Genomic DNA, 27,452 nt, shown 5'->3' with positions numbered 1-27,452 from the left:
AGTTTACTGGGTGTTAGCGCGTGCTAACGGAGTGTTACTTTAAGACAGGGTAGTTTATGAGCAAACTTTAAGGAACACTCCGGAGAACTGCACAGCTTTAACGCACAACCGAATTAGCGAGGTCCGGTGATTGAGGGAGTTCGTGGAAAGTGGTCCTGCGTAGGAATGAGTGCTTCGTAAACTGTTAGAACACGATTGACGACAGCGTCCACTGCCTTTAACACCAAAGAATCTCACAAAACACATTCTCTCGAATGTTGCTGGACAGAAAAAAATCGCACGAAAAGGTCAGTCTGTAGACAGTCTGAAAGTAGCACGACAGTTTCCACTGTTCTTGGAGCGACGGAAACAACAGAGAATTTTCGGGAACGTGATTGCATCAGCGCAATTCGATTCTTTGAACTAGAGAATGCAGCTTCCCCCGAAGCCGAGCTGTAGAAAAGAGAAAAGTCGAACAGCCAGAAGGTATCGAGAGTGGATCTTCACAGTGTAGCAGAAGGTCATACACAATCAAAAAAGCTAGTGGTACTACGCAAGTATGACGAGCTTGGTGGAAACAAACAAAAGTCGCCAGGGAATGTGGAGTGTCTCGTCAGTGCGTACAGGATTAGGTTTGAACAAACAAAAAAATTCACAGGCCTGACAGATAAGGAAGAGAGGAAGAAGAAGAAGAGGAAGATGATGGCAGAGGAATTCAAACATTCTAGGGTTGATTATATACTACATCTAGATGAAAAAGGATACGTCTTAGTGTTTATTTATGTTAGTTCCATCAATATCTAAGAACATAGATCTATGGGTCCATTCTATACGGAGGTTGGTCAAATCACCTGTCTTTCTCCGGCATGCTGGTATTGGGGTATACCGTCGCCCTGGTAATCCCTGGCTTAAACCGGCATGCAGCTAAATGCACGGAAATATGGGATGTGGGGATGGGTTTATATAGTGCAGTGTTCATTGCTATTGATGGACTGCACTGCATTCTTCTTGTTCAACTCTGATCACCTGCTGCTATTTCATAGTGTATTTGATTATTTGATTATACAACCAGCCTACTCTTAGTCCATACAGGAGTACATACACCAGTCATCTGCTAACTGGTCCTTCCCACCTAAACAAGGGGATCCCTTGGTGCACTTTGGTGTGCCATGTAGAATTTAATGCTTTATGACTGCAAGTTTCATTTGTTGTCTCGAGCAAAATTGGTTCGAAGTGGAGATGATGACGATGACGATGATGACGATGATGATGATTGATGGTTGAATATTGTTAATGATTGATGACGATGACGATGATGACGATGATGATGATTGATGGTTGAATATTGTTAATGATTGATGACGATGACGATGACGACAATGATTAGACAATTGAGGATTGATGATTGTTGATGATTGATGATGATGATGGTGATGGTGGTGGTGATGATGATGATGATGATGATGATGCTGATGATGCTGATGACGACAAGTAAAGCTACATTTGAATATGCAATGCTTAAGCATCAAGTCGCACTGCATGTGTTGCACTATTCACAATATGGTTTCAGTGTCTCGCAGACGTCACTGCATGTATTCTTGAACTGACAGCTCATACTAAAGAGTTTCTACTGGCAGAAATCTGCCAGAATCCGAACTCCCTTGAAATCCATTTCCATGGGAAAGGACAGGTCTTTACACAACCTACGAATGGTTAAATGTCAAGTACAGTGCTGAAATCAGTAGTCATCAGTCACGGAAGCAACCACGTGTACCTCTACGTGGCTGTGATTGGTCAAATCCAAGTGATCCAGCTTTTGGTTTGATGCTGGAATAGAACTTCATGCTATTTGAATGCATCCAAACATGATGCATCATATGAGTCCCCTTCTCGTGTTGCGGCAACCCATTTACAATTTCACGTTAGTGTGACACACCAGACGAGATGCTCAAGCATTTGTATATATTCTAAATGTATATTGTTCCACTAGAAAGCTATATGACATGCCTCACTGGATGATCAAGCTCTCAGAGGTGTTTGTTTTGTTTGTGCTGAACAGCTTTGACTGAGCAGTGTGCATTTGCTGTGGCCGCTCAGTCTGAAGACATAACTGTCATCCTTAAACTCAACATGTCAGCATCTAATACAACCTATTGTCATTCTCTGTTGGTGATGACACAGGAATATCTCAGTTTTGAAGAAATCCAATGATAACATTGTGCTGTTTTCCTAAGTGAGCGAGACGTTATTTTTTAGCTGTCTTCGAAGCAGCCAGAAGGATTTTCTGCCATTGTACAGTTATCAAGCAATGCAAAACCAGACCTGACACAACAAATTGTTTGATAGAACAATTTCCAAAGGTAGTAACTTTTTGGCCAGTTTCAAGTACATCACACTCTGTAAGACCCTCTTTCCCCTTGGGATGAGAGGCTGGCTAGATAGCTAAACAGGTCAGTTATCGTTTATTGCCCTGCTCGACGCGTTTGTCTTATGCAATGGGATGTGGTCACCTTTCTATTTTAAAGTGGTACTTCATCACAGGGCATGTGGCAGTTAGTTTGTAATGTTGAGTCTGACATTGAGAAGCAAACCAATTCATCATAAGTCTTACATTTGCTTATTACCCAGCTATTTGTAGGCAAGTTCTCTGTGAGACGATTGGCTACTTATACCTACCTTATTTGTAACAATCAGAAACATGTCAGCTAGAGCTGTTAAAGAGTGCTTATTCTTCCATGTACCGAATAATCTAATCGTATTTGCTAATCACTAGAGTGAACAATTGTTGTTTCTTACTAGAAATAGTTTCAAGTTTGGGATTCACGTTCTAAAATCATTTGACTATAATTTGAAGGTGTGATAAAATATTTTTTGCCTCCAATTGTTTGCTAATGGTATATTACATCTTGCAGGAACTTGAACGAGCTAGAGAAGAGGATACTGAAGGGACCAATAGTAAGTCCACTGTGTTATTGACACAGCTTCTTTTACTGTTCAGTCAAAGTTTGAATTTTGTTTAAAATTACATTGCTATAATCTTTACATTGCTATGGCTACTGGTTATTTAAATTAATTAATTACAACATGTTTGATAGATGTAATTCTGTGGACGAGTGCACGTGTTATTGATTGGTTGGATTCAATTGGTCTGGAGGACTTCTCTTATGGTATCAGTGAGCGAGGAATACACGGGGCTCTTATCGCTCTCGACGAGGATTTTGATCTAGAGGCATTTGCTCTAGCTCTCCAAATACCAGTATCTAATACAGAAGTGAGTCCAGTGAACAAGTATTCTTTAGTGGTTTGTCTCAAAGTTAGACTGTTTAGGCAAGAAAGCTTTTGAAAGCTGGATTTTACAAGTTATTGCAAGAAGGCACAAATAGAGAAATACCCCTTGAGGTATGTGTCCCTGTTTAGATGTTTGTTTTGTTTTGGCTACTTTGCAGTTTGTGGATTTATAATTGTTGATTTCACTTAGAATCCTGAACCGAAAGGTGGTCGTTTTAAAATGCTTCGAAAACGTTTTCGAGAAACTACTGCCCGTCTAGTATCTGGTGGACAGCCAGATCGACGTGATGTTAGCCGTTCTCTTTCTTTAGCTTCACCCAAGCGGATACGCAGTTCTCACTCTCAAGCTAGTACTTCTGTAAACAAGTCTGCTGACAAAGATGTCTGTGAGGAACTGTCGCCTCAGTCATCACACACCTCCTGTATGCGTCCAATAACTTGTTGAATGCTTTTGTTATATGTAATAACTATGTTTTGTCAGCGTCTCCACCATCAAGCACGGCAGTTGAAACTTCAGGACCTGAGGTGGCATTGTAGTTAGAGATAGCTGTAAGTTGAAGACACTCGTGTAGTTAGAAACAGCAGGACACTTACGTGTCTTGCCAATGTTGTGTATATGCTGTACAATAATCTAGATTTGACATTTTGTATATTCCACAATGACTAATGGTGTATTTCCTATTGACCTTGTGAATTTAATTGATATGGACCTTTGAGTGTGGTTCACTTTCTCAGGCTAACGTATTTGTTCTTTTGCTTATAAAATGAAGTATTCCAACAAATCTGTCATTTGCAGTGATCATACTGATTCTAGACAAGTGTTTAGTGCAGTTGTCGGAGGATGCGGTATTGTTGTACCATATGAACAGACAGGTAATGCATGGTCAGTAGCAATCCTTTAGAAATGGTGTCACATGACGCATACAACATGCGCTAGTAGTCAGGTGCATTACCTATATGGCAAATAGACATACATACATAATTTCATCATCCTAGTCTAATAGTGTACCATGAAGTGTTAACGTTATCTGTGATTGGTATTATATGCTTCAGCCAATCTTTTTCCCCAGTACTTTTACTCTAAGTACGGTTACTGTAATAAATTTGTTCATCACAGACACTTAGACCACCACACTGATAACACCATTCAAGGAGTAGAACCGGATTCGATAAGATGTAATGTAGCTCATGAACATTAGAATTCAATATCAATACACTATAACGAAATCATTGACTGAGTCTGCCTAACCTCCAGCCCTCCCGTGCAGACCCTGTCCATTGTGTACATAGGCATCTTGCACCCATTCAAACTCTTAATGAGCAATCCCACAATGGACTAAGAACTAGATCAACGCCAATTAACAAAAGTTAGGTTTATTGAACTTAATAATTTATAGTTCAGAACCATTGCAAGACTTGCAGTAAACTGCACGCAGCATCTGATGAACTTACAGCAAGCAGAGAAACCTGTCTATTATTCATAGCTGCAATGCCACCATTTACAGTTATCAGTCAACAGTTAATTATGTCACCACAAGTAGCTGTACTCTCAACAGGTTCTTCATCAATGCAAAATCTCAAACACATTTGAATCGCCTAGGGTACAACTGCAAAACATAAAGTAAAAACACGATTCACAGCGCACAGACAGACAGACAGACAGACAGACAGACAGACACACACACACACACACACACACACACACACACACGCGCGCGCGTGCACATGCACACAGGCAGGCAGGCAGGCGCGCACACACACACACACACAACACATGGCATACTTATTTGACTCAGACCACAGTTGCCATACACATCCTCCCACTGCTCTGCACATAATACTCTGCCAAGCTTCACAATAACTCAATTCAAACAACTCCATTTCTCACCCTAACCCTCCCAGTATCATCCTCATTATCAACACATGCATCTGCTTATTCTCTTTAGCGTTTTATTCCTTTCCTGTTTATATTGTACTCATTTCTAACTGCATGCCTTATGACAATACTTGCTGGCCAAACTTTTTCATTAATTGAGAGATTTACATATACATAACCACAAGAATACCAAATCAACAGCTGAGTTTGCAAGACAACTCTACAATGGCATTAGTGACAAATCTCACCGCTAAATAGTTTCGAGGAGCATAACCTTCAATGCCCTGCTTGTTGGCTACCCACCACCATTCATCTTCAAGGTCATCTCCTCTACGTACTACTGTTAGCTCCTCATTTACTTGAAAATTTAGTTCATCATCAGACATGGCATTGTAGTTGTAAAGTGCAAATACTCGACCACTTTTTCGTGTTCCAAGATGAACTTGTGCTTCTGTAAGAGACACAGAAAGACTGACAAAATCTATAGCCAAAACCAGTACCAATGTTAGTATATACATGTCAGTGTATATATTCTTGACAAACACAAGAGCAGACAAGAAGACCGCCAAAAACTCAAAACTTGTAGAAAATGTCTATATATACTAGCTGAGCTCTAAACACAGAACCAGCTCGAGATATTAAAAACTAGCTGAGTAATTACCCCGCTCTTTGCCGGAGTGATTAGAGTATTGATTGTGGTAGAGTTAATATTCCGTTGAAGAAAAATAAAAATGTAGCCGAGTGCCCCATTCTAAAAACTTGTAGGTTGGATTCGGTGCAAATGCAATCAGAATTTGGAGAGAAAGACAAGCGCTACAAGAGTGACTTCAATTGGCAAGAAATCTTCAATCTTTAGAAGCATTGTGAAGGATGACGACACGTACAGTTTCCACAGTGCAACATGGCGTTCAGAAGCACTCCCACAGGAGTACAGCCCTCACTTTGCCTTGGGCAACAACCATATGGCACACTTAACTAATCATACTTGTATGATTACTCATTTTTAAGAATACATTTTGACAGACAGACAAAGAAAGACAGACATGCAGACACAAAGACAAACAGAAACAGACAGATAAATTGACAGCAAACAGAAAACCAGCAAAAAAGACATGCACACAGGAAAAAAGCACAGCAGGCAAACAACAAACACAAACAAGCAGCCACAGATAAACAAGTACACTGACACATAGATTACTGAGAAATGAGCTAACAAGTAGCAGACACATTCAAGTGCATCGTACCTCTAATTGCTTTAATACAATCATTGTCAACGCCTTGCTCAAAGTCATCTTCACTGAGTTCATCAACAGCAACATCCAAAGGTGAATCTCCATCTGCAGTAGTTGCAAACACTGATGCACCATTCTGAATCAAGATTCGAATAATCTCCAAGTTGAGTGATGCTGCCGCCAAATGGAGTGGTGTCCTGCATTTCAGCATGATAGTTACACAGCATGACTTGACATGCACGAAACATGTCTTATAACACATACATAGTGTTCATTTCAATATTATGTTCTCAGCAATTTTTAATACTTATTCTATACTATATTCTATTCTACATTCTATTCTATATTCTATACTCCTTACTTCTTACCATCCTTCAACTTCTGAAGCATTCACTTCGCAACCAACGTCAATTAAATAACTGACGACTTCTTTCCTTTCCGAACACACAGCATTATGCAGTGCTGTCACGCCATATTCATTGCATTTGCTTGAATCTTCTACCTACACACAAGTCAATATCAACGGCTAATCAACTTAGGAAATGCATATATCATGTTGACTTTATAGTGATAATCAACAGCAGCAGAATCATGACCAAACTGAGCAAACCATACAACTTTAATTCCAATTTTATCAACTGTACAAACTATTTATACATGTGGCAAGTGGGTCTCATGTAGCAAATGCAAACGCAGTACAACCTCAATTATCCGGACTTCTCCATAGACAGGTTAGAAGTCTGAATAATCGAGTGTCCAGATAAAAAGTTGATAAATATCAAACTAATTTTCCTCCACTGTACAAGACTACACTCTGTTTCCACACTTACTGTACATTAATGTCACTAGAAGAGTTATTAACAGCTGCCTATTTATTAGATTATTATGTTCTCTGTTATGTATTCGCTCATTTGTGAAAGGCTGTACCTACAGCGTATTAGTACGAAGTGAAATATATTATAGTGCCTTAATTTATCCGGAAACGCAAAAAGTCAGGGGGAACAGAATTTGTCCGGATAATAGGAAGTCCGGATAATTGAGGTTGTACTGTATATTGTGTCAGCTCTGTAAGCACAACCATGCTCTAGCACTAGACATACCGATTTTCTGGTAATAAAAGACCATATGCTTGAATAAAATGCTGTGCTTGACTAGAAGACCAGGTTGAATAGGGCTTCTGCCAGATACAGTAGAGTTGAAAAGGATATCACAGATTCTTTACATGATTTAACTTGGTTGAAAGAAAAAAAGACCGTGCTGTGTAGTTGAAAAATAGTAGACCGTGCTTGAATATACGACCGGGTTGAGAAAGATTTGGAAAAAGTATTCCAGTCTACTATTACTGGAAATACAGTAAACATAAAAACTATAGGACATGGTGCCTTGCTGATGTAAAAAGAATGCCTTTACAACAACCTAAAATTCAATTACAATCTTTTTCAATTTGGTACCTAATTCATTCAAATAAACATTCAAAACATACTCTTCCTCTTGCAAGTGATTAGTAACCAAGATATGTAAAATGGCAGTCATGGGAATGTTATGAACCATCCCCTAATCAATAACTTTGTGACACACTGTATAACCTGGTAACATATACCAAAGCCTGCACCATTGTACGTCACTGTACCAACCTTTTCAATACACTCTTTGACCAAATCCAGTTCTCCCTCCAAGGCAGCATTCAGCAGTAAAGCTAGAGGTTCAAATGAAACTCCTCTTTTGTCCCTTTGACCTTTCCAGAAACTATTAACACCATGGGCTCCCTTCAACCGACTTGCACTCCGATGTCCTCGTAGCCACTTATTGACTGTCTTCTGCTCAAATAGATCTTGATGTTGTTCTTTAGGCAGAATAGAAGGAGATGGGTGTTTGTTCCTTTGTAATGATGAGTCTTCCTGTTGGTTGTCAATTTCAGTAGCTGCCACATAAAGACATTCCACTGACCAACAAATGCAGACAAAACTACCTAACGTAATTTTTATACATTTTTATACAACACAAAACAACATCCAGTAACTAGCAAAAACATAATCTTTCATACCCTGCTTTCGTTCTGACCTCAGTTTACGCAAGCATATCTAGTACACTTAATAATGAACTCCATGACTTAATTAAAGCTGCCATTTTTGAAATTGCCTGCAACAGACAAAGCTAGGCAAGGGATGTTGAAACACTGAAGTGACTTATAAGACGTTGAACATATATTTCTAGAAACAAGTAGTGTTTACACCTGAGTTAGTGTTTCAAGTTGACAAAGTGATGGTTGAGTCTGTGTGACACAAGACAACACAAGAATATTGCTGTATGATTAAAACTGCAAAAACCCAAAAGAATGTCAGTAATTGTATGTGAGAGAACAAGTATGATAGAGACAGTTGGTCCTCTTGCCGTTATCAAAGGAAACCAATAAATGTGTTAAATACTGCCAAATTCCTCATCTTCGCCCCGTGTTAAGAAATAGAACACCAAAGACTACATACAACGACATTGCAAAACAATGCACCCATTCAAGATGGCAAGATAATGATGCACTTATTGTTATAGCCAAGATTGTCCAGTCCTGGAAGCAAATAAATTCACTCGAAAGCATTAATGCAAGGCTGTTTAGGTGGTTTTGGCCAGTGGTTGACGTTCGATACAACTTGAGATAGTGAAGACCAATTCACAAGTTCCCTGGGAACAGAATTACTAAAATAGGTTTTTGTTGAAACAACCATTCAACAATTACAACATCCAGCACAGTCTGAGTATTTAAAAGAGAGATACTAAAAGATGTTTCATATGAAAAAGACAGAACTTTTGAAAATCGAGCAACAAACTTAGACAATGAGATGACATGAAACAAGGAAAGTAGGCTACCAGACACATGTATATATGATCAACTGGTGCATGCATTCCACTTGTTACCTGACACGTGAAACCCTATGAATAGTAACACCAGCCAGTCATGTGACATATGACCTACCTGCTAGGCAAGCGTACACGTGACCGAATAAATAATGAAACATATTTATTACCCATGTCATAAAATTCTGCTGTGATGTAACAAATATATGTTGTTATTTCAAACAGTGCACGTCACTTCACTGCGTTCTCGTGTGCATTCCAACCGGTGTGTTGGTCACACCCTCGGCAACAGTTCTTGCTTGCAGAGTCGTTATTGTGTCGCTGACCTACCCCAAAATTATAAGACATGGCAGTGGCATATGTTGAATTTTGTTGTGCGTGTGATAGTCTACTTTTTCTTTGTTATAGTGCTGACTGAGGCAAACACGGGCATTCTCACGCTGTTCTAATTGGCTCTGACAAATTACACTTTCAAGCTGCATAGCTATGGCAATGTAGTGCTTCTTCATTTAGACTGTTTTAATATGGATACATGCACCACAGTCTGCATTACACTGTACTTGTCCGCAGCACTCAGACTTTTTCATGGATATCTCCAATAAGCCCAATATTGTGTAGCTGATCAATTCTATCCCATTCATCATAAGTCCCAAAGATGGAGGTTGCGAGGTTCTTCTAATAAGACCGATCTTCAAGTTCAGTGGTTTGAAGATCATCATTGTAACGTGGTCCTAAAATCTGTAGATATTCAAACTACACTTCTGTTTTGACATTGACCTACTATGTCCAAGATTCACTGAGAGTTTGGGAGACTTCCACCATTGTGTCCTTGCTGCCTTGGTACTCTGGGTGTCAGGGTGGATCTGTGCCTGACCACAAAGAATGGCTTTATTCCTATAGAAAAGGTTGTGGACAAAGAAAAAGTAACAAAATAACCTGTCTACAAGTGTTCTAAAATTACAGAACATTGTCCAAGAAAAATGGCAAAATTTATCAATTAGAAAACTCGTAAAGTAACGCCTAGGCCACTGCCAGTAGCTATTAGAGCAAAGAAGTTTGCTGCTACGTACTAACAAATCTAACACAAACCACGAACAACAGAATTGCACTGAGGTCAATTAGATCAGCATTAAAAGTACTGCTTGCAGAGTACCATATTCAAACTTTGGCTAGTACAAAACCAATGAAATTGTCAGCTACTTTCACAGTTTTAAAAACTTGACAAAAAGTGTAGCTACACACTACTGGTATGTAGAAAATGTTAACTGATTATAAGTTATACAATGTATGTATAGTTATCAAGAAGTGTTAATTAGGGTTTGCATCTTTGACATAGGGTGTATTTCTTTGACCTCCACTAGATCAACTCATTGAGGTGGTAGAAGTACTCTGGTTGAGCAGAAGTAATCTTGGTGAAAAACAGTGAAAGAAACACAAGTGTGGAAACGAGCATGCACACTTATCTGCAAGTCAAGATGGATAATATGCACACAAAGAACGCGACTCCTGCTACTCTTTAGAGTCACTCTTGCTGTTGCTATGACTAATGCTTTATTCAACAACTACAATTTACCAGGGACCAGAAATATGGCTATCAGTGATGCCTTCCTTTGTCTGCATGGCTTCTACTGTACCCTACACAGACACATAGTACCAAAATGCTGTAATAAGAGCCCTGCAGCTAGATGGTGGAAATACGGTACTAAAAAAATCATACTTCTGCCTTGTTTTCACCATTTGTCCATACGTGCATGGCATGCGCAATAGCCTACCTCCACCAAACTCTACCATGCAGCTCATGATCAACCAACATTTCACTGGTAAAGCTGGTGAAGCCAGTGGATCTCTACCACTTAATCCGGTAAAGATAAAACAAATGCACTTGAACTCTACCGTCTCAACTGGTTGAGCTGGTGGAGGTCAAAGAAATGCACTCATAAAATTCACCCTAGATGAATAAAGATAATTACTAACTACAGTACACCCTCGATTATCCGGATAATCAAAAGCTGATAAATATCAACTAATTTTCTTCTACTGTACAAGACCACAGTCTGTTTCCACAGTGATACTTACTGTACATTAATGTCACTAGAAGAGTTATCAACAGCTGCCTGTTTATTACATTACTACATTCTCTGTTATGTATTTGCTCATTTGTGATAATCAAAAGTCCGAATAATCAAGGTCTGGACAATTGAGGTTGTACTGTACACAAAATCAAAAACACTGCACTTGTCAGTAATTAATTAAACACACAAAATTGAAATATACAGTTACTATGTCTGTACGGCTTTGGAAACTCAACAGCTCTAAACTTCTTGCTATAAACAGTGTAGCTTGACAAGATAATCAATTATCTCTAATACAATATCATCCTTACCTTCACTATTGCTCTTCTTAGCACCAACTGCATCATGTGGCAACATTTCTTGGAGTTCTCCAATCAAAGTTGAAACTGATGTGTCCAAGTTAGAAGACCTCACATTGTTACAAGCAGAATAATTGAAGAGACCAACACCAGCATCAGAAATACTTCTTGAAAGATCCAGAGGATGTCGGTAATGAACAGAAGAAGAGGTCATAGAAAGAGATCCTCGACGTCTCAAAGGAACTCGAAGAGATTCTTTTGGGATTGGCACAACACTTGGTTCCAGTAATTTTAGAACAGCTTCTGGTGTATCTGCGTGTTCTAAAAAGAGTGATAATAACTTATTATTTTAAACAACAGATATTTGAATAGATTTGCCCTACGTCCATACTGCTACATTTGCAATAAAATGCTAAGCACTGAGTGTTTGTGCTAGTAACATATGTGCAATAAGATACTAATAACTAACTAAAGAATCTTAGAAAAACTATTTTGTTAGCAAAGAAAGTGACTAATGAGTTAGTGAGCTAAGGAGCCATTGGCCACAGCTTGCTCAATGCCTCCTTCATATTTGTAAATTCTTTTCTTCGTTCTGCATCCTTTCAGGCACATGACGGCACATCTAATAAGTGCATAGGAGATTCTACAGTGTAGGCAGTTGATTGTCATATTGTCTATGTGAAATGAAACTTTCCAGCCAACATTGATGAAAGATGTTTCAAGGTGTTTGTAAGCTTACTGCATCCTCCTGTGCATGAGAATACTATAGGTGTAAAAGATGCATGCTCTATCCCTCAAATTCGTTCTTCATATTTTCGCTTTTCCTGTTCATTTTTCTTGTAGTTGGCTTCAACGCCACTGTATCTGGCAGATGCTGCATTCGTGTTAGTAGTGATAAATTGAACCCACTTGACAACCTCTATCAGGTAAGATGCTGCCACTGCAGACTGACTGCCGAGATAGTGGAGCTCAACTTGACATATTGGCAAAGGGCTTGTAGGGTGACAGATTTCAAAAAACCTTTTTCAACATTCAAGTTTTTAATGCTAATGCAGCATCTGGCAGATACAGCAGCAATGAAGCCAACTACAAGAAAAATGAATAGAGAAGCATTATACAGTGCTAAACCGTCAGCTGGTGTACACGCACACCACATGGCACTAAGACATGTGCACAGTATATGTAAGGCAGATGAGGATCAGGCGGTGTGAATGCTCATGAATTTGACAACACTGAAAATCCCCTCACGTGGTGGTTATGTCTACAATATTTACACTGCTATCCCACTAACCCCAATCATTTAGGTTGTCGTAACAAGGTGATCCCAGAGCCGCCAGAGCCAAAACAAAACATTAACATGGGAAAACATGCACATGCAACTGCAGATTAGGCGTCTCTGTTTGCTCTGACTTTGGTAAACAAAAACGAGACCCACTAAAAAGCGTACTTACAGGTCAGTTGCTTCGTCCAACAAACAGATGTTGTTATGGACAATGCACGTTTTCCCCTTTGCAAAATCCCATCAAGTGCCAAATTTCTAGCTGTTAAAGATGGCAACAACAACGCGGCTGCTCAGCGATGCACACCAAATTTCAAGCTGTCAGACTGCAAAACCACTATGCAGAAACACTGAAGAACAAGCAAAATGTTACAAGTCAGGTACAGCTATACCTTGGCTCTCTAGCTAGACGCCTGATTATTGGTGGGAAAACATGTAAGTGCAAACGTAGACTAAAAGCGTTGTTTTTATATGCTAAACCCATAAAGCAAAGGAATAAATACCATGTACAGGGCGAACGCCCAATAGCTGAATTCTCGTAGCACAGCTGCCAAACAATAGAGATGGAGCCTTATGATGACATCAAGTTTGTCTATTAGTCGGTAATGACACCACTTCTCTTCTATTGGTCAGAATAGCTTCATTTGCATCTGTGCTAATTGACTATAAATATGGTCGTACGATCACACGGTCATACGGTCGCTCGTCGGCCCACTACTATACCCTTAGCCCAGATATCAGGGTCTCGAGTAATGAACAGGAAAAACAAAAATATGAAGAACAAATTCGACAGATAAAGCATGCATCTTTACACCTCTAGTATTCTCTCATGCACAGCCTCGATGCACTAAGCTTACAAACACCTTCTTATAACATCTTGCATCAATGTTGGCTAAAAATTCACATACAATATGACAATCAACTGGCTACATGCCAGAGCTGTATTACACGGTGTATACGGCTCTGCTGTACGCTGCAGAATCTGCTATGCTCTTATTAGATCTGCTATCATGTGCTTGAGAGAATGCAGAACAAAGAAAAGTGTTACAAATATGAAGGAGGCATCAAGCAAGCTGTTTCCAATGGCTACTTAGCTCACTAACTCATTAGTCACTTTCTTTGCTAACAAAATAGTTTTCTCTACAATTCTTTAGTTAGTTATTAATATCTTAGCACATATCGTAGGTGTTACTAGCACAAAAACACAAGTTTTAGTGCTTAGTGTTTCATTGCAAATGTATTGAAATAATATATACATATATATTTTATATTCTTCTTCTATGCAAACTACCCCAAACTGCCCCAGACTACCCCAAACTACTCTACCCACCCAGTCCCTAAACATAACTACATTACAGTGACAGGAAAATCCCACAAGTCATCAAAGTCCAGGTTCAGTCTACTGTATGATAGCTTGGCATTATACTGCCACAGTCTCATGGACAACTGTTCCATCAAATTTGAGTACGTCTGAGAGAAAGGTATGCTGTTTATTGATAAAGCTTTTGAGGCTATGATCTTCAGCGTCTCTAGACTTGAGGGAGACCAGTGTCCTATATATATATATATATATATATATATGTGTGTGTGTGTGTGTGTGTGTGTGTGTGTGTGTGTGTGTGTGTGTGTGCACACGTGTGTGTGTTCAAAAATAATAAGTACACAATAATCCAAAGATTGATGGAGTCAAGGTTGTTTGCTGTATCGCTCATCTCGGAGCCCGCTGAGGAGTCCGTTCCCTATCGGGAAACCAGAGGAGGGTTAAAAAAGTTGGCATCTGGAATATCTACGGCCGTTTGGAAGAACAGAAACGGTTCTACGAGTAGGGCAACTTGTTGAACAATCTCTTGTTCTGCGTTTGGTTTGAATTTGACTTCAAACTCCACTAGTGAAACTACTATGTCCACCGTTCCTGACAAATCTACTCTCTCTTCTAACTGGAGTGGTAATCCAACTAGATGAAAGTGGACACGACATTTGAACACACACTGTGCATGCAGGTATGTATTACACTGTGACTGAACATTATCCCAGGTCATCACTACCTGCAACACTTACAGAAAACAGTACTACTTGGATCCAGTCGGATCCTGCATAAAGTCATGTCTTCTGTCAAGACAACCATGATGATCTACGCACCTCTTAGGCAAGGTTTGCCTCCGGTGCTTACAAGAGACTTTACCAACCAGACTGATCTGGTTGAGCACGACAATAATAATGTAAACAATGTTTGCAGTGCAATCTAAAACTAACCAGAGCTGCAACTACTGGTTATCTTCAAAGGCACCTTGTTATGGCAATCATCTGCAAAACATAAAACATGCATACGGATCATCTGAAGAACTTGTTTGTAAGTATACTTTGATTTGGATTGGAGGTATACTACTGCCTTGAAGAGCACCACTGCTATGAGAATTACCATCAAACAATTGCTTAGTAAGGCACCACTACTACTGGCAACAATCAAGCAAAGACAACTCTTTACAGTTAACTGCAGTTGTCATGAAAGCACAAATTTCATGTCAGAGGCAGGACTATGACCACATTCATGACCTTGAGTTTTCATCATTAATTAATTAACTTGTGCTCACATATGCCATGCAATTACTATACCATCAAGAGAGTCATAAATCCCATCGTTTATTCCTCCAATTTAGATATTATTGCAATACAGTGACCACGTCCACCACTAATTTAACCATGTCCATTTCAGTTTGCTCAAGCTTGATTTAAAAAGTATCTGATGCAGAATCAGTGCAACAACAAAATCTTAAATCAGTGTCAGCATTACAACAGAAACAGCTACAACAAACATACCAGTACAGCAGCTGACTATAACAAGAGCCTCTTTCTTGCACTATAGCTGAATACCATGGTAAGCCATTATGAATTGATAAATCAGCTACACCAAATCCTCTCCAAAGCAAAACAAAATTGATATTTGTAAAAGTCGTGCATCACATGCCTGACAAATCTACTATGTTTATTTGACTATTTCCTTGATATTTTCAAATGCTTGCCAATATTGAGAGTGATAACTATAAATAAATAAAAAATAAAAATAAATTGTCATTGTCATAAAGCTTAATAACAAGATGTTCATCATTTCCATTGTGAGCTATTGCTTCATTAAGCTTCATGTTGTAACTCTTGAAAACTGCTAAACACATATGTCCTCTGTGTATCCCACTGGCCTTTGTTTTTAAGCACTTCAAATGCATAACATGCTCTCTCATTCTAAAGACCAAAAATAGTTTCATCTCTGATAGGTCTTGACCATCTGTGATGCCATAGAGCCTAAAAATGTTCCTAACCAACGTTAACCCTGTGGTAGAAATCCCATGCTGTGCAAGTAATGAGATAAAAAATTATTCAAAACAGTAAACTGTATCATCAAGATGCTTTGATAGCAGAAGTATATTATATGAGCATAGAATAAATTCAAAAAAGAAATTACTATTCAGATGAACACAGTAACTAAAGCACATCTGCAAAATCTCCAATTCGGGTCTTATATTTCTGACTATGAGTTCTCACATCTTTGCAGCACAAAACTGCACAAGCATACGAACAACCGGGGATATCTAGTTATTTCTGGGTTATTTGAGAGTTAGCGTTAGGATTAGAATTAGGGTTAGGGTTATGGGTTAGGGTTTAAGTTAGGGTTTGGCATGCATGGTTTGTATTGGCGATCATGGTTCGTATTGAAAATGCATGGATTGTACCGGACAATCCGTAGATTTGTCCAAATCTACACTTTGCACACAACACAACATACACGTACTATATTACTGAAAGACAAGACGTAGCTAACCTCAAGTATAATCTAGATGCCTACAAGAACAAATCTACCTTTGCTGCTTATTATCTTCTTAGAACTACCATACCATTGTCCTTATCGTTACTTATTGTCACCAGTACGTGTAAGTTCTACATGCTTACCATTGGTCTTACATAACTTCGTCTCTTTGCCTGGTTCAAATGTTGACTTTGCATTATGGAGCTTAGTATTCCCCACAATTGAAGAAAAGCCTGACTTTTCTAAACCCATCACACTCTGGACAGCTGAAAAGACATTTTCTTGAGCAGGAGTGACTGTGAAAGAGAGCTGTTCTGTAAGTCGATTGACTTGATCTTCCAACTGGTTCAATTCCTGCACTTTCTCCCTAAGATCATCTTTCAGTTTACGCAGCTTTTTGTCTTGTTGCTCATGGATTATTTCCCGAAGCTACAAAAATCAAATGGCAATACAAAACAGTTATCACATGCATACTTTGCTGGCTACAAAAAAAATTCGAAAATACCTGTAGCTCTTGTGCCAGCTGCTTTAATTCTTCCTGTTTCCCGTGCAAAACAGATTCTGTTGAAGTCCATGCATAAATTAAAGCAACCAACAAATAACATGTAATCTGATACGTATTGCTCATGCCTGTGGACCTGTTTCTGTTCCTTTTTGATTCTTGTCACCATTGTCTGGCAGTTGTTCCAGCTTTTGGTTCAATACCTTTATGTGCTCCTGTGTGTGCTGCAACTTTTTGTGAACAAAAATAGATTTCTGGCGAAGTTGCTTTAACAAATTTGCTATAGAACAGAAGTGATAAATCATTTCATTCAATTAAGTTAGCTTCTATTAGCACAACTAAAGAGACAATGTGGGAATTGTGGTGAAGTATTTAGATGCTTAGGGAGTGGTTAGAGGAGGGGTCACTAATTGCCTCTGATTACTTGTTGCTCTAAGCCCTAGAGGGAATCATTATACAGGTAAGCAGAAAAAGACGATTCAAGTTCAGACAGCGAAGAAACCTATGTCTGTGAAAGAAATGATGAGAACGTTGACTCTGGCTGAAGCTAATTTCTTCATCACGTGCGCAGTATGCTTTGAAGCCCAGGTGGTTCTCTATGAATGCACTTTAGCTTAAATTGAAGGCGGTCTGTCTCTACTCACGTATCTAGACAGGAAGCGGCTATTATTAATGTAAGAAAGGACTATTGACAATTCATATTTAGCTAATCATCATCACCTTGGCACGAGCTTTTGATTAGTGTTGAAATCAACTCTCTACGACACCGGATAGCTGAGATCCAAGAATTTTCCCATGTTGTCTCTAATTTTGGTATGGACTTTAGTAACATAAGCTGAGAAACAATTTTTATGAATCAATTCATACAAGGTATTGTTTCACAAAGCCAGAAAGTCAATGCTTCTTTATAAAAAACTTTTCCTAAGTTTGCTTGGTAGCACAAAATTAGTAATGAAGTACTAAATGGTGCAAACTCTTTCAATATTAATTAAACATGCTAAACATGAATCATCAATTCATTCAAAGATGACTTCATATTAAAGTCATCTACCAACTACAGAAAGCTATTAAATCAAAACCAAAGTAAAGTCACATTATCCCAATAATTCCCCAGGGAATTATTTTTTGGCAGATACCCTTCAGGGGAATAATTCAAGAAAGGGATTTATTTTCACAAATATTGATAGTCTTGTTTTATGACGGCTGCAAGTGATTAAATTTACAATGCTATGTTGCTTCGTAAAAATCGATAGTAGCGAATCAAGTCTTGTGCTTTGCATCGCCACTTACAGAGACCTATAGATCTGCACATGCGTTGCAATGACATAAAAATGATACATCTTTAGTGGAATTTGACACCTGTGTATCAGCATGGCAGAGATCTATTAGAACAGGAAAACTATTTGAGAAAGAAATTATCCAAAAGAGAAATAATGATTAATTTAATTGGATGAGAGAAATATTCAGGAAAATACATCGTAATGGTATACAGTTAAAATTACACCTTTCACTGAGTTCTCCTGTTTGCGTTTCTTAGCAATATCTAAGACTTGTTGCAAAGATGCCAGTAGTTTTCGTTGTTCAGTTACTTCTTTTCTTAGTGTTTTAAGGTCTTCTGCTTCAGATGCTTGTTGCTGGTGTCCTAACTCTTTCACTTCATCTCTTTTTTCTAGCATACTGAGAGACTGCAAATGTGTTTGCACTGAGTGCCTCAGTGCAGATAACCATCGGCCCTGTCTGGATAAAGATGCCAACTGCCTGTCATCAACAGCTTTCTGGTCAGAATCAGTAAGCTACACATAAACGTATCACTTAAAACAAAACTTCAACATCAACATGTACATGTATAATGACTATATCTCACTGACTACATTACTTGCACCAAAAGAGAATTTATTTAAATTATGTACAAATCAATATGTACTTCACCTATTAGTTGAATTCAATTATTCTTAAACTAAACAAATTAAATCTGCAACAGTTCAAACAGATTGTACTTGTTACCTTGGAAAAAGATCTTTGTTGAACATCTGCTCTGATCCAAAACTTGGGTGCTACAAAACACAGTCAAGGTAAGAATCTCATCGCTTGCACAAATAATGGTACCGTAATACCAAATATTAATAGCATACTGCAAGTTGAAGATATTAAGAATATGATGCCATAGTCAAACAACACTACACTACATACGATTGCTATAATCTCATGACAAAATAAACAGCGTTGTAACCTACAAGAAGTTATCTTGTTGTGCACCTATAAACTACATCTCTGATCTGACTACACAAATACAAGTTAGTGTCAACTACTATATTGCAACAGGGTATTAATTCGAACTTGTTTTATGTTTGTAGTTATTACTCAACATCACCATCCACACATAATTTTCTAAGAACTACTACTTCCTAAGTTACACAACATCAGAAAATGATGCTGTTAGTTAAGACCTCAGGCAAGTGATATGCTACCGAAATAAGCCAGAGATCACAGATCGCAAAATTCCTATGACTTATATACCTATATTGCTTACAGCAGTGATCCACCTACACTGCAACAGTACAATACATTTTATTGTTCTCTGCACTACATTGTGCATAGTAAAATGCTTATGGTGTCCAAATAATTTTGATTTCTAAGTTAATGATATAGTATTCTGTCTGGGAACTGCTAAGACAAATCTCATTATTCATAGAAAACAAACCTGCTTAAATCATATATGTACAAAACTGGCAGAAGAATCCAAAGGTAAAGTTTTCATCCTATTTCACTGAGAAGAACCAAGCAAGCAGAAGACGTGCAGTCAGCACTTGTAAATTGTTTGCGTTAACATTTCAAGCCACGGGCAATCAAAATCAACCTGATAGTTTAAGTCTTTCACACTACTAAATGACCTAAAGTTGTCAGAAAAACATCATAACTCAAATTACACTCATCATAAAAACACTCAACATTAATTTAAAATAATGTAATGTAATGTTGTGTAATTTAATGTCCCTTCATACTCTGCAAGCAAACTTCCCAAAGACCAAATATCAACCAAAAAATATCAAATGTAAAAAACCAACTTTGAACTGCAATGACAGTGTATATAACGTAAGAACTTATCATCATCTGTCTCTGTGTAATATTAACTCTATTCCATCTAGAATAAAGTATTGTTATTACTTCAATTGTGTGAATTTGGTAGAGTGCACAGCATATACTTAACCTCACTGTAATGGCTGTCAAGCTATGGTTTACGTACCCCTGTTCCTCTAATTTGTGGACTATAAAGACCATTAATTGAGGTTGGTTTGTAGAGATGAAGAAATTTGGAGACAAGTGGTGACTAAACAGGTTTTCTCTGCACTTGGTTAGGGAAGTCACTTGTGAAACTTCAGCATCAGAAAGGTCTGCAACTTGGTGAGAGTCTTTGAGTCAGGGAGTTGGAGATTGGTTTCAGAAGGCGAGTGGCATGATGAAGAGACAACAGCTGTTATTTTTATAGAGCTATTCATAGTGCGTCTGATTTGGTGCTGGGGATTACATTATAGATTGTCTAGAATTTGGAAATCACTTAATGAAAGAAACAGTGACCTCAGTCTGTTGTTCGTCCTGTCCTACAAGGAGATGATACAAAAAGTACTTAGCAAATGAGACAATTAGTAGTTGATTTAGAAGTGAAACCTTTTTCTTGAGGGTGGCTGTACACTAAAGATGTAATAGTTTCCCCCCGTATTATGTGCATGTTAATTGTTATTTGTTCTTATTTCCCTTCTCGTTTTTCTTCTCTCATTATGCCCTCTCCAGATGGAACTGTACCTTTATTGAGGTGCAAAAGAAATGTATATTATTATATTATTACATGTGCCTTCACCAATAAGCAAAACATTATTCACAAATTTCTAACCCTAAACCTTATTTAGTTATAAATAGTACTCAATAGTAGCTGTCATTCTGCTCGGCAATATAAACAGATCTCAGTCACTATAGTGACGTAGTTGTATTCAATACATAAAAAATAAGAGTCTCAGTTACAGAAGTAGACTGATTGATGCTAACATCACAAGTCAATTATACCTGAAAAAGACACCTTTCTTTGGAAACCACACGGTCTAACTACCAACTGCACGTCATTCCTGGACAAGCCCCACTCGTCCAGCAGTTGAACAGGCTTCTCATCTCTTGAGAGTACACGCTCTGAGCAGAAACAACTTCAAACAACAATATTAAGTGTGTCAACTATATTTTCTAATTTAAACATCATCCTAAATAAATGATAAATGTCCAACCCCCGTTTACACCACACCCCAAGTGAAAGTTGAAACAGCAAAAATCGTGTAACCGTAAATACTGGATTCAAGTAAGTACTGTGGTGGCTCATAACATACTAGGGGTTCAAACACTGTGTGACAATTTTTGGCCAATCGTCAAACTTAATTAATAAATATAACAAAAGGTTTGAAAGCAGCGGTGTAGCCAGAGTCCAAGATTTAGAAGGTACATATATAATTTTCTCAAATCCGTATTTCTCGTGTACTTCTATTTTAACCGTCTACCATTTCAATTGTTAAGCTTAATTCTCCTGTTGTTGTCTGCTGCGGCAAACCTGTCTATACATCTGCTTCCAGATCTATCTTAATAGAAATATCTCTTTCTATGGCCAAGATATAGTGCTAAGCTATTTCATCTATATTGTCACCATGCCAGCCAGCTCTACGTTCACATGACCAAGTAGATACACCTAGTGTCACTACAATTTGTAGATCTACAAAAGCCTCCTTGACTGACAAGAGATGCTTTATTATGTCACAGAGAAAATTTACTTCCTGTTTGTTCTGTAAACGTCGTGGTGCTGATTCCACCTAAAATGACACCATTTCATAATTAAGATAATAATGTTAACCAAGGGCTCCATAACTTTGATGTAAGAAAGGACAACGATCTTGGGCTACACGTACTAGCTCAGCTGCCATTATCAAAGACCAACTTTCGACTAAAAAACCTCGGTTGACCTGATCCAGTATTGTGTTGTGAATGGAAATGCGTTAGTTAGCGATGACTCTAAAATCTTCTTCATTACTTTGTGCTCCTGCAGTTTCCATTCCAACAAACTTATCATTAAGGGTAGGTTGTTGCAATCTGCAATGTGGCCTAGGAAAGACTTTACTAGAAAGACCACTGTCTATCGCTATACATACAATATCAGTCCATTGCAAAGCTTTGTCCAACAATGCCGAGTCATTTCTCCAATACTGAGGAGTGTCTTTGGTGGTATCAACCAAATCTACAGCAGCAGGCAAGTGTCTATGTTTGCTTGAAGTATGTACTTTGGATAAGCATTTCGTCAGGAGCAAAACCGTCTCAAGACAATTGTGCAAACAAGAAATTGAAGTGACTAAATTTGCATCAGACAAATAATGCGCACTAAAGTTAATAGCATGTGACAATAGGTTCAGGTAATTTTGCTTTACCGAAAATGAAGCAATCAGCATCATTATCATCATTGTCATGCATATGGGCATTAACAATCACTGAAACCGGTACCTGGCTAAATCTACAATTTAAAATATTGGTTGTAATTTAATTGCAAACTGGTAATATCAAATCTAAACTATGAGTATGTGTCCCTAGCAGGCCTTGTGCGCCCTCATGCAGCAGGCCCCCTATAGCTATATGCCACTGTTAAAGCAATCAGTTCAAGCAGCTGTTTGATAGAGTAGGTGTACCTAATTGTGGACATTCCCTGGTAATTTGAGTTACAAACACTTTCTCTGGTAGCCTGCAAAGGAGAGAAAGGGAACACATGTCCGATGTACGCACCAATGTCTAAGCTTCAAAACGATACCTGTACGACCAGAATCACATAACGTCTGCTAGAGCACTAGCAAAATAAACGGAATAACATCTGTGAACAGCCTAGAAAAGGGTGTACCCTAATTGTAGACATTATTTCTCCGCCACAGAAAGCGACTGAGCCTGAGTAACAGCTAAACTAGATACCTGAATGGTTGCCTCACAGGCTGGTAGTTTGGGACACAATCAAAACCATGTTCTGTTGTGTATCACCACGATTCACCTTCAAAACTGTTAGCATCTACAAGGTTCCTCCTATCATGTCCACAAATTCGAGGTCTACGAATCGATCTTTTGCTGTATTATGAACGTGCACTGATGTTGGTTAGGCAATTATTGAGTACCTTGGTAAAGTTTTGAGCCTAGTTACATTGACTGTAACGTGCTAAAGAAGCGCGTTATGTGCATGGAGCGAACGTGTACTTCCAGTCCAGTAAACACCTGAATATATCTTCACTCATAGAGTCATACTAGAGCTAGACATCAATAATCCACTTGCAAGCGAACTGTTTTCACTGCTACTACATCTGGCCACAATAGAGTATGAAATGGAAACAAACAAAGTAGGTGGAATGTCAATAGTAGTGACATTAGCAATCCAGTCAGAATTTGACTGTCTTCACAGTTCACTGTTATGATACAATGCAGGAGACAATCAATTGTGTTTAGATAAACATCTGAACTGTAAACTGTGGTTCTAGCATCTTTTGCGTTGCTGGTGGAGCTGATTATTGATAACAGACAAGGTAGTTTTGACCTTCTGGCAACAATAAGGCACGAAATGAAAACCTACAAACTCACCTAAAGGCGCATTCACACTGAGACTCGAGTACCCTTATTTCCTACTTAGTGAAGTCTCCTTAAAATCACTTGCATTCACACTTACGTCAAGGATACTTATTTCGTCCTTAAAAACAAGGACGTTTGCTATGTGCCTTATTTTCGTCCTTAATTTCAAGTCTACTTATTGTAGTCACGTGATGCAGCTTACAGGCCAGTACGCTACAATGACTGACTGAATGAATGAATACCATAATTTCCATCGCTGCTAGGCAATGACTTTTCAATGAGTCAGTGTGAACAAGTCGTAGTTAAGTCTACTTGAAACATAAGTCTCCTTGTGGTCTCAAGTGTCCTTGAGTCAAGGATGTTTTAGTGTGAACGCGCCTTAAGATAGGTGGAAGGTCAAAACTACCTGTCAGATATCAATAATCAGCTCCACCAGCAATGCAAAAAGATGCTAGAACCACAGTTTACAGTTCAGACGTTTATCTAAACACGATTGATCGTCTCCTGCATTGTCTCGTAGGCAGAACACTCGGTTTCTGCAAAATTTGAAAGACACAACGCCATTTTACACAGAGCTGATACATAACAGAACATGGTTTTGTTCATGGCCCAAAATACCAGCTTGTGAGGCAACCATTCAGGTATCTAGTCCAGCTGATACTCAGGCAAAGAAAAAATGTCCACAATTAAGATACACCCCGTGTCCGGGCTGTTTACAGACGCTAGCCCACATAATTTGCTATAGTGCGCTAGCTGACGTTGTGTGAAGCTTGACATTGGTGCGTACATCGGACATGTTTCCCTGTCTCTTCATTGCTGGCTACCAGAGAAAACAACGATTATAACTCAAATTACCGTGTCCACAACTACTAGCTAGCCTACATTAATTGTCTTCAAGTCATCCTTGCCTTCATTTGTTGGTTGCAAAGAATTCCGGTAAATAATCTGTCCACTGGTAAACAATAAACGTTCAAGTTGTGGGTATGCAAAATGATTAGAGTGGAACTTCCTGTACCCTTTTGAATAGTCACTAATTATTAAGCTACGAGTGTAAAAGAAGGACACCACAATGAGTGGTGGACTGCTTCGCGAGAAGCTCACTCTAAACGGGCTGAATTGACTTCCGGTCTGTCTGTCGGTATGTCGCTACCTATGTTTGTTTGTAACTATGTTTGTTTGTAAGCGTGTGTCACGCTCGGGGAATTTGTCAGCCAATCAGCAGTCGTTTTGGGACGCTAAACGTAGATGACATAATACTAGCTTGTCAGCATGAATCACTCTCGGGAATTTGTTGAGCCAATCAGCAGACTCTTGGCACATCAACAATGGGTGACGTAACAATCCCGCGCATTATGACAGAAAAGCCGAGATGTTGTAAACCTCCATTTTACGGTCAAACTGTCGTCAAACCGAGAAGAGCAGAGTAAAGTTCAGGTAATAGGTGTATGCGGTTGTTACTTTTTACAAAAGAATCGCAAAACAAATGAATTCATCGTTCTTCAAGAAGCCAAGCGAAGGTCCCATGGGACCATGCATCTAGCTAAGCACCGTTGCATGCACACCACCAGCATGTCATCTGCGATCTTCAAGAGAGCAATATGTTCAAAGTAGGACTGATGATGAACGATCAACGTCGTCTTGCAAGAAAGATTCGTAGGAAACGTTGACGCTGCTTTCTTCTGGATCCGGTCGCTATAGCTGTACATGCATGTCGCTTCACAGTATTTTCTATGCCTCTAGGAGACGTACATCGATCTCTAGCTACAACGAATTAGCGGTGCGAAAAATGGCGACGGTTCAATAAAAGTATGATAATGATCTGATAGTCCATCTCAATAGCTAATTAATTTATTAACTTCCAGTGATGCAAGAGCGCTATACACGCAGAATTGAGACATAACGTAGATAACAAGCCCACTCTGTGCAAGAGTTGCGTAGCTGTGTGAATTCAAAGTAGTGTGGGACATTGATGGTATTAGTTAATTATCTTTAATCACATTGATAAACCCATATGTTTTCAAAGAACTACCGTTTACATTGTAGCAACAATTAAGCTAATGATTAATTAATGATAATAACAATAAATAAACAAAATTTAATAAATATACATTAACATTTACAATAAATACACACAGAGACATACACAGACACAGACACACACAGACAAACCCCCCCACACACAACGTCACTTCTGTCACTTGTGCTGAATTCGAAGTGTAGTGTGGGACATTGATGATATTTAGTTAATTATCTTTAATCACATCGACGCATCCCTGTGTTTTCAAAGAATTATACATTCTAGCAACAAGCTAATGAATAAATAATGATAATGACAATAAATAGACAAATTAATAAAATTTACATTAATATTCACAATACACACACACACACACACACACACACACACACGGACACACACCCACGCACGCACACACACACACACACACACACGCACACACACACACACACGCACACACACACACACGCACACACACGCACGCACACACACACATACACACACACACACACACACACACACACACACACACACACACACACACACACACACACACACACACACGCTCGTAGCTCTGAAGAGACGGTGTAAACACAGCTTCATTTACTAGTCCTAGTCGATTACCGGTACCCCAACAGATATCTTACCGTAGCCTTGCCACTTCTCAGCAAGGTACCAGTCACAGCTACGTGTAGATGTTACCGAATTCCTTCCACAAATGTCGTTGTAGTTCGTTGCAGCAAATATTTGACCTTCGCATTCTAGCAAATGTTTCATGATTTGCCCGCAACTCCATTCTTCTGGAATATCAACGTCCAAATAGCCTGTTGTCACCTCGGAGTACACATGCAACCGCAGCACCACCATCCCTTACTGTAAAGCTCTAGAGAGGCTTAGCCTGTAGCCTCACAGTCGCTCTTTAACGCGCGCAGGTTAGAGGCTCGCCCTCATGCATTCCAAGGCAATTTTTGAAGTCAAATACAACAGACGTTGACAGTCAGGCGGGAACGCAGTAAAGCGGGAAACTACCGTAGAGCAATGTTTCAAATGACTGTTCATGTATACTATGACTACTACTACTACTACTACTATTAGTAATACTAGAATTTTAAAAACTTTCTCTCTGAAAAAGAAATGGATGTAGGAATTGTATAAAAAGTAATAGAAACAAGATTTAGATAATATGGACGAAAGTCAGACAGCATTAGTGAATCCTTCCAACCCACTAAATGTAAAATGTAGGGAATGTGGTTGAAAGGATTCACTAATGATGTCTGACTTTGGTTCATATTATCTAAATCTTGTTTCTATTACTTTTTATACAATCCCTACATCTATTTCTTTTTCAGAGAAAAAGTTTTAAAAATTCTAGTTTGGTGAGTTTTTAGGAGTGCGAAAGCGCAACCTACTCCATTAATTAATTAAACAAAGACTCTATAGCGTAACGAAAATACACATTTCCTATATCATACTTGGTATACACGTATAGTCACATATCTCGAGCATGTGGATCTTATGCTTACAGTGTTCTCTACTTGCAAAATATGCAAATAAGCTGTACAGTGTTTGTGTTTATAGATAATCATGCAGACGTTACATTTACACTAATTGGCGACCGAAGCGAGCCTCTCTTGT

General features: G+C 38.7%; 2 protein-coding genes across 3 annotated transcripts in view; one reads left to right on the top strand and one right to left on the bottom strand.

The window, feature by feature from the left end:
• Window positions 1–3,983, top strand: part of LOC134188784 (liprin-alpha-1-like) — a 63,110-nt gene extending 59,127 nt beyond the window's left edge. Inside the window, exons 24-29 of the mRNA XM_062656983.1 lie at window positions 2,779–2,833; window positions 2,892–2,934; window positions 3,075–3,250; window positions 3,307–3,378; window positions 3,458–3,689; window positions 3,749–3,983. Of these exons, the coding sequence (XP_062512967.1) occupies window positions 2,779–2,833; window positions 2,892–2,934; window positions 3,075–3,250; window positions 3,307–3,378; window positions 3,458–3,689; window positions 3,749–3,804 (634 nt within the window). The 3' untranslated portion in view covers window positions 3,805–3,983. The remainder of the gene's footprint in view (window positions 1–2,778; window positions 2,834–2,891; window positions 2,935–3,074; window positions 3,251–3,306; window positions 3,379–3,457; window positions 3,690–3,748) is intronic.
• Window positions 3,984–4,460: 477 nt separating this feature from the next.
• Window positions 4,461–26,719, bottom strand: LOC134189024 (uncharacterized). Of its 2 annotated transcripts, XM_062657256.1 has the most exons (14): window positions 26,465–26,719; window positions 21,236–21,355; window positions 19,181–19,230; window positions 18,681–18,969; window positions 17,313–17,456; window positions 17,180–17,235; window positions 16,818–17,103; window positions 15,129–15,179; window positions 11,609–11,917; window positions 8,010–8,296; window positions 6,744–6,877; window positions 6,388–6,572; window positions 5,392–5,594; window positions 4,461–4,874 (listed from the first exon to the last, which is right to left on the bottom strand). In XM_062657256.1, the coding sequence occupies exons 1-14, from the start codon at window positions 26,682–26,684 to the stop codon at window positions 4,845–4,847; spliced, it is 2,364 nt and encodes a 787-aa protein (XP_062513240.1). In that variant the 5' UTR covers window positions 26,685–26,719; the 3' UTR covers window positions 4,461–4,844. The 2 variants fall into 2 exon arrangements, with proteins under 2 accessions (XP_062513240.1, XP_062513241.1); XM_062657257.1 differs by lacking the exon at window positions 15,129–15,179.
• Window positions 26,720–27,452: the final 733 nt, after the last annotated feature.

The sequence above is a fragment of the Corticium candelabrum genome, chromosome 13, assembly GCF_963422355.1.
Source record: "Corticium candelabrum chromosome 13, ooCorCand1.1, whole genome shotgun sequence".
Classification (NCBI taxonomy): domain Eukaryota; kingdom Metazoa; phylum Porifera; class Homoscleromorpha; order Homosclerophorida; family Plakinidae; genus Corticium; species Corticium candelabrum.
Note: the sequence above shows the minus strand (reverse complement) of the source record. Positions and strands in the feature narration are given on the sequence as shown.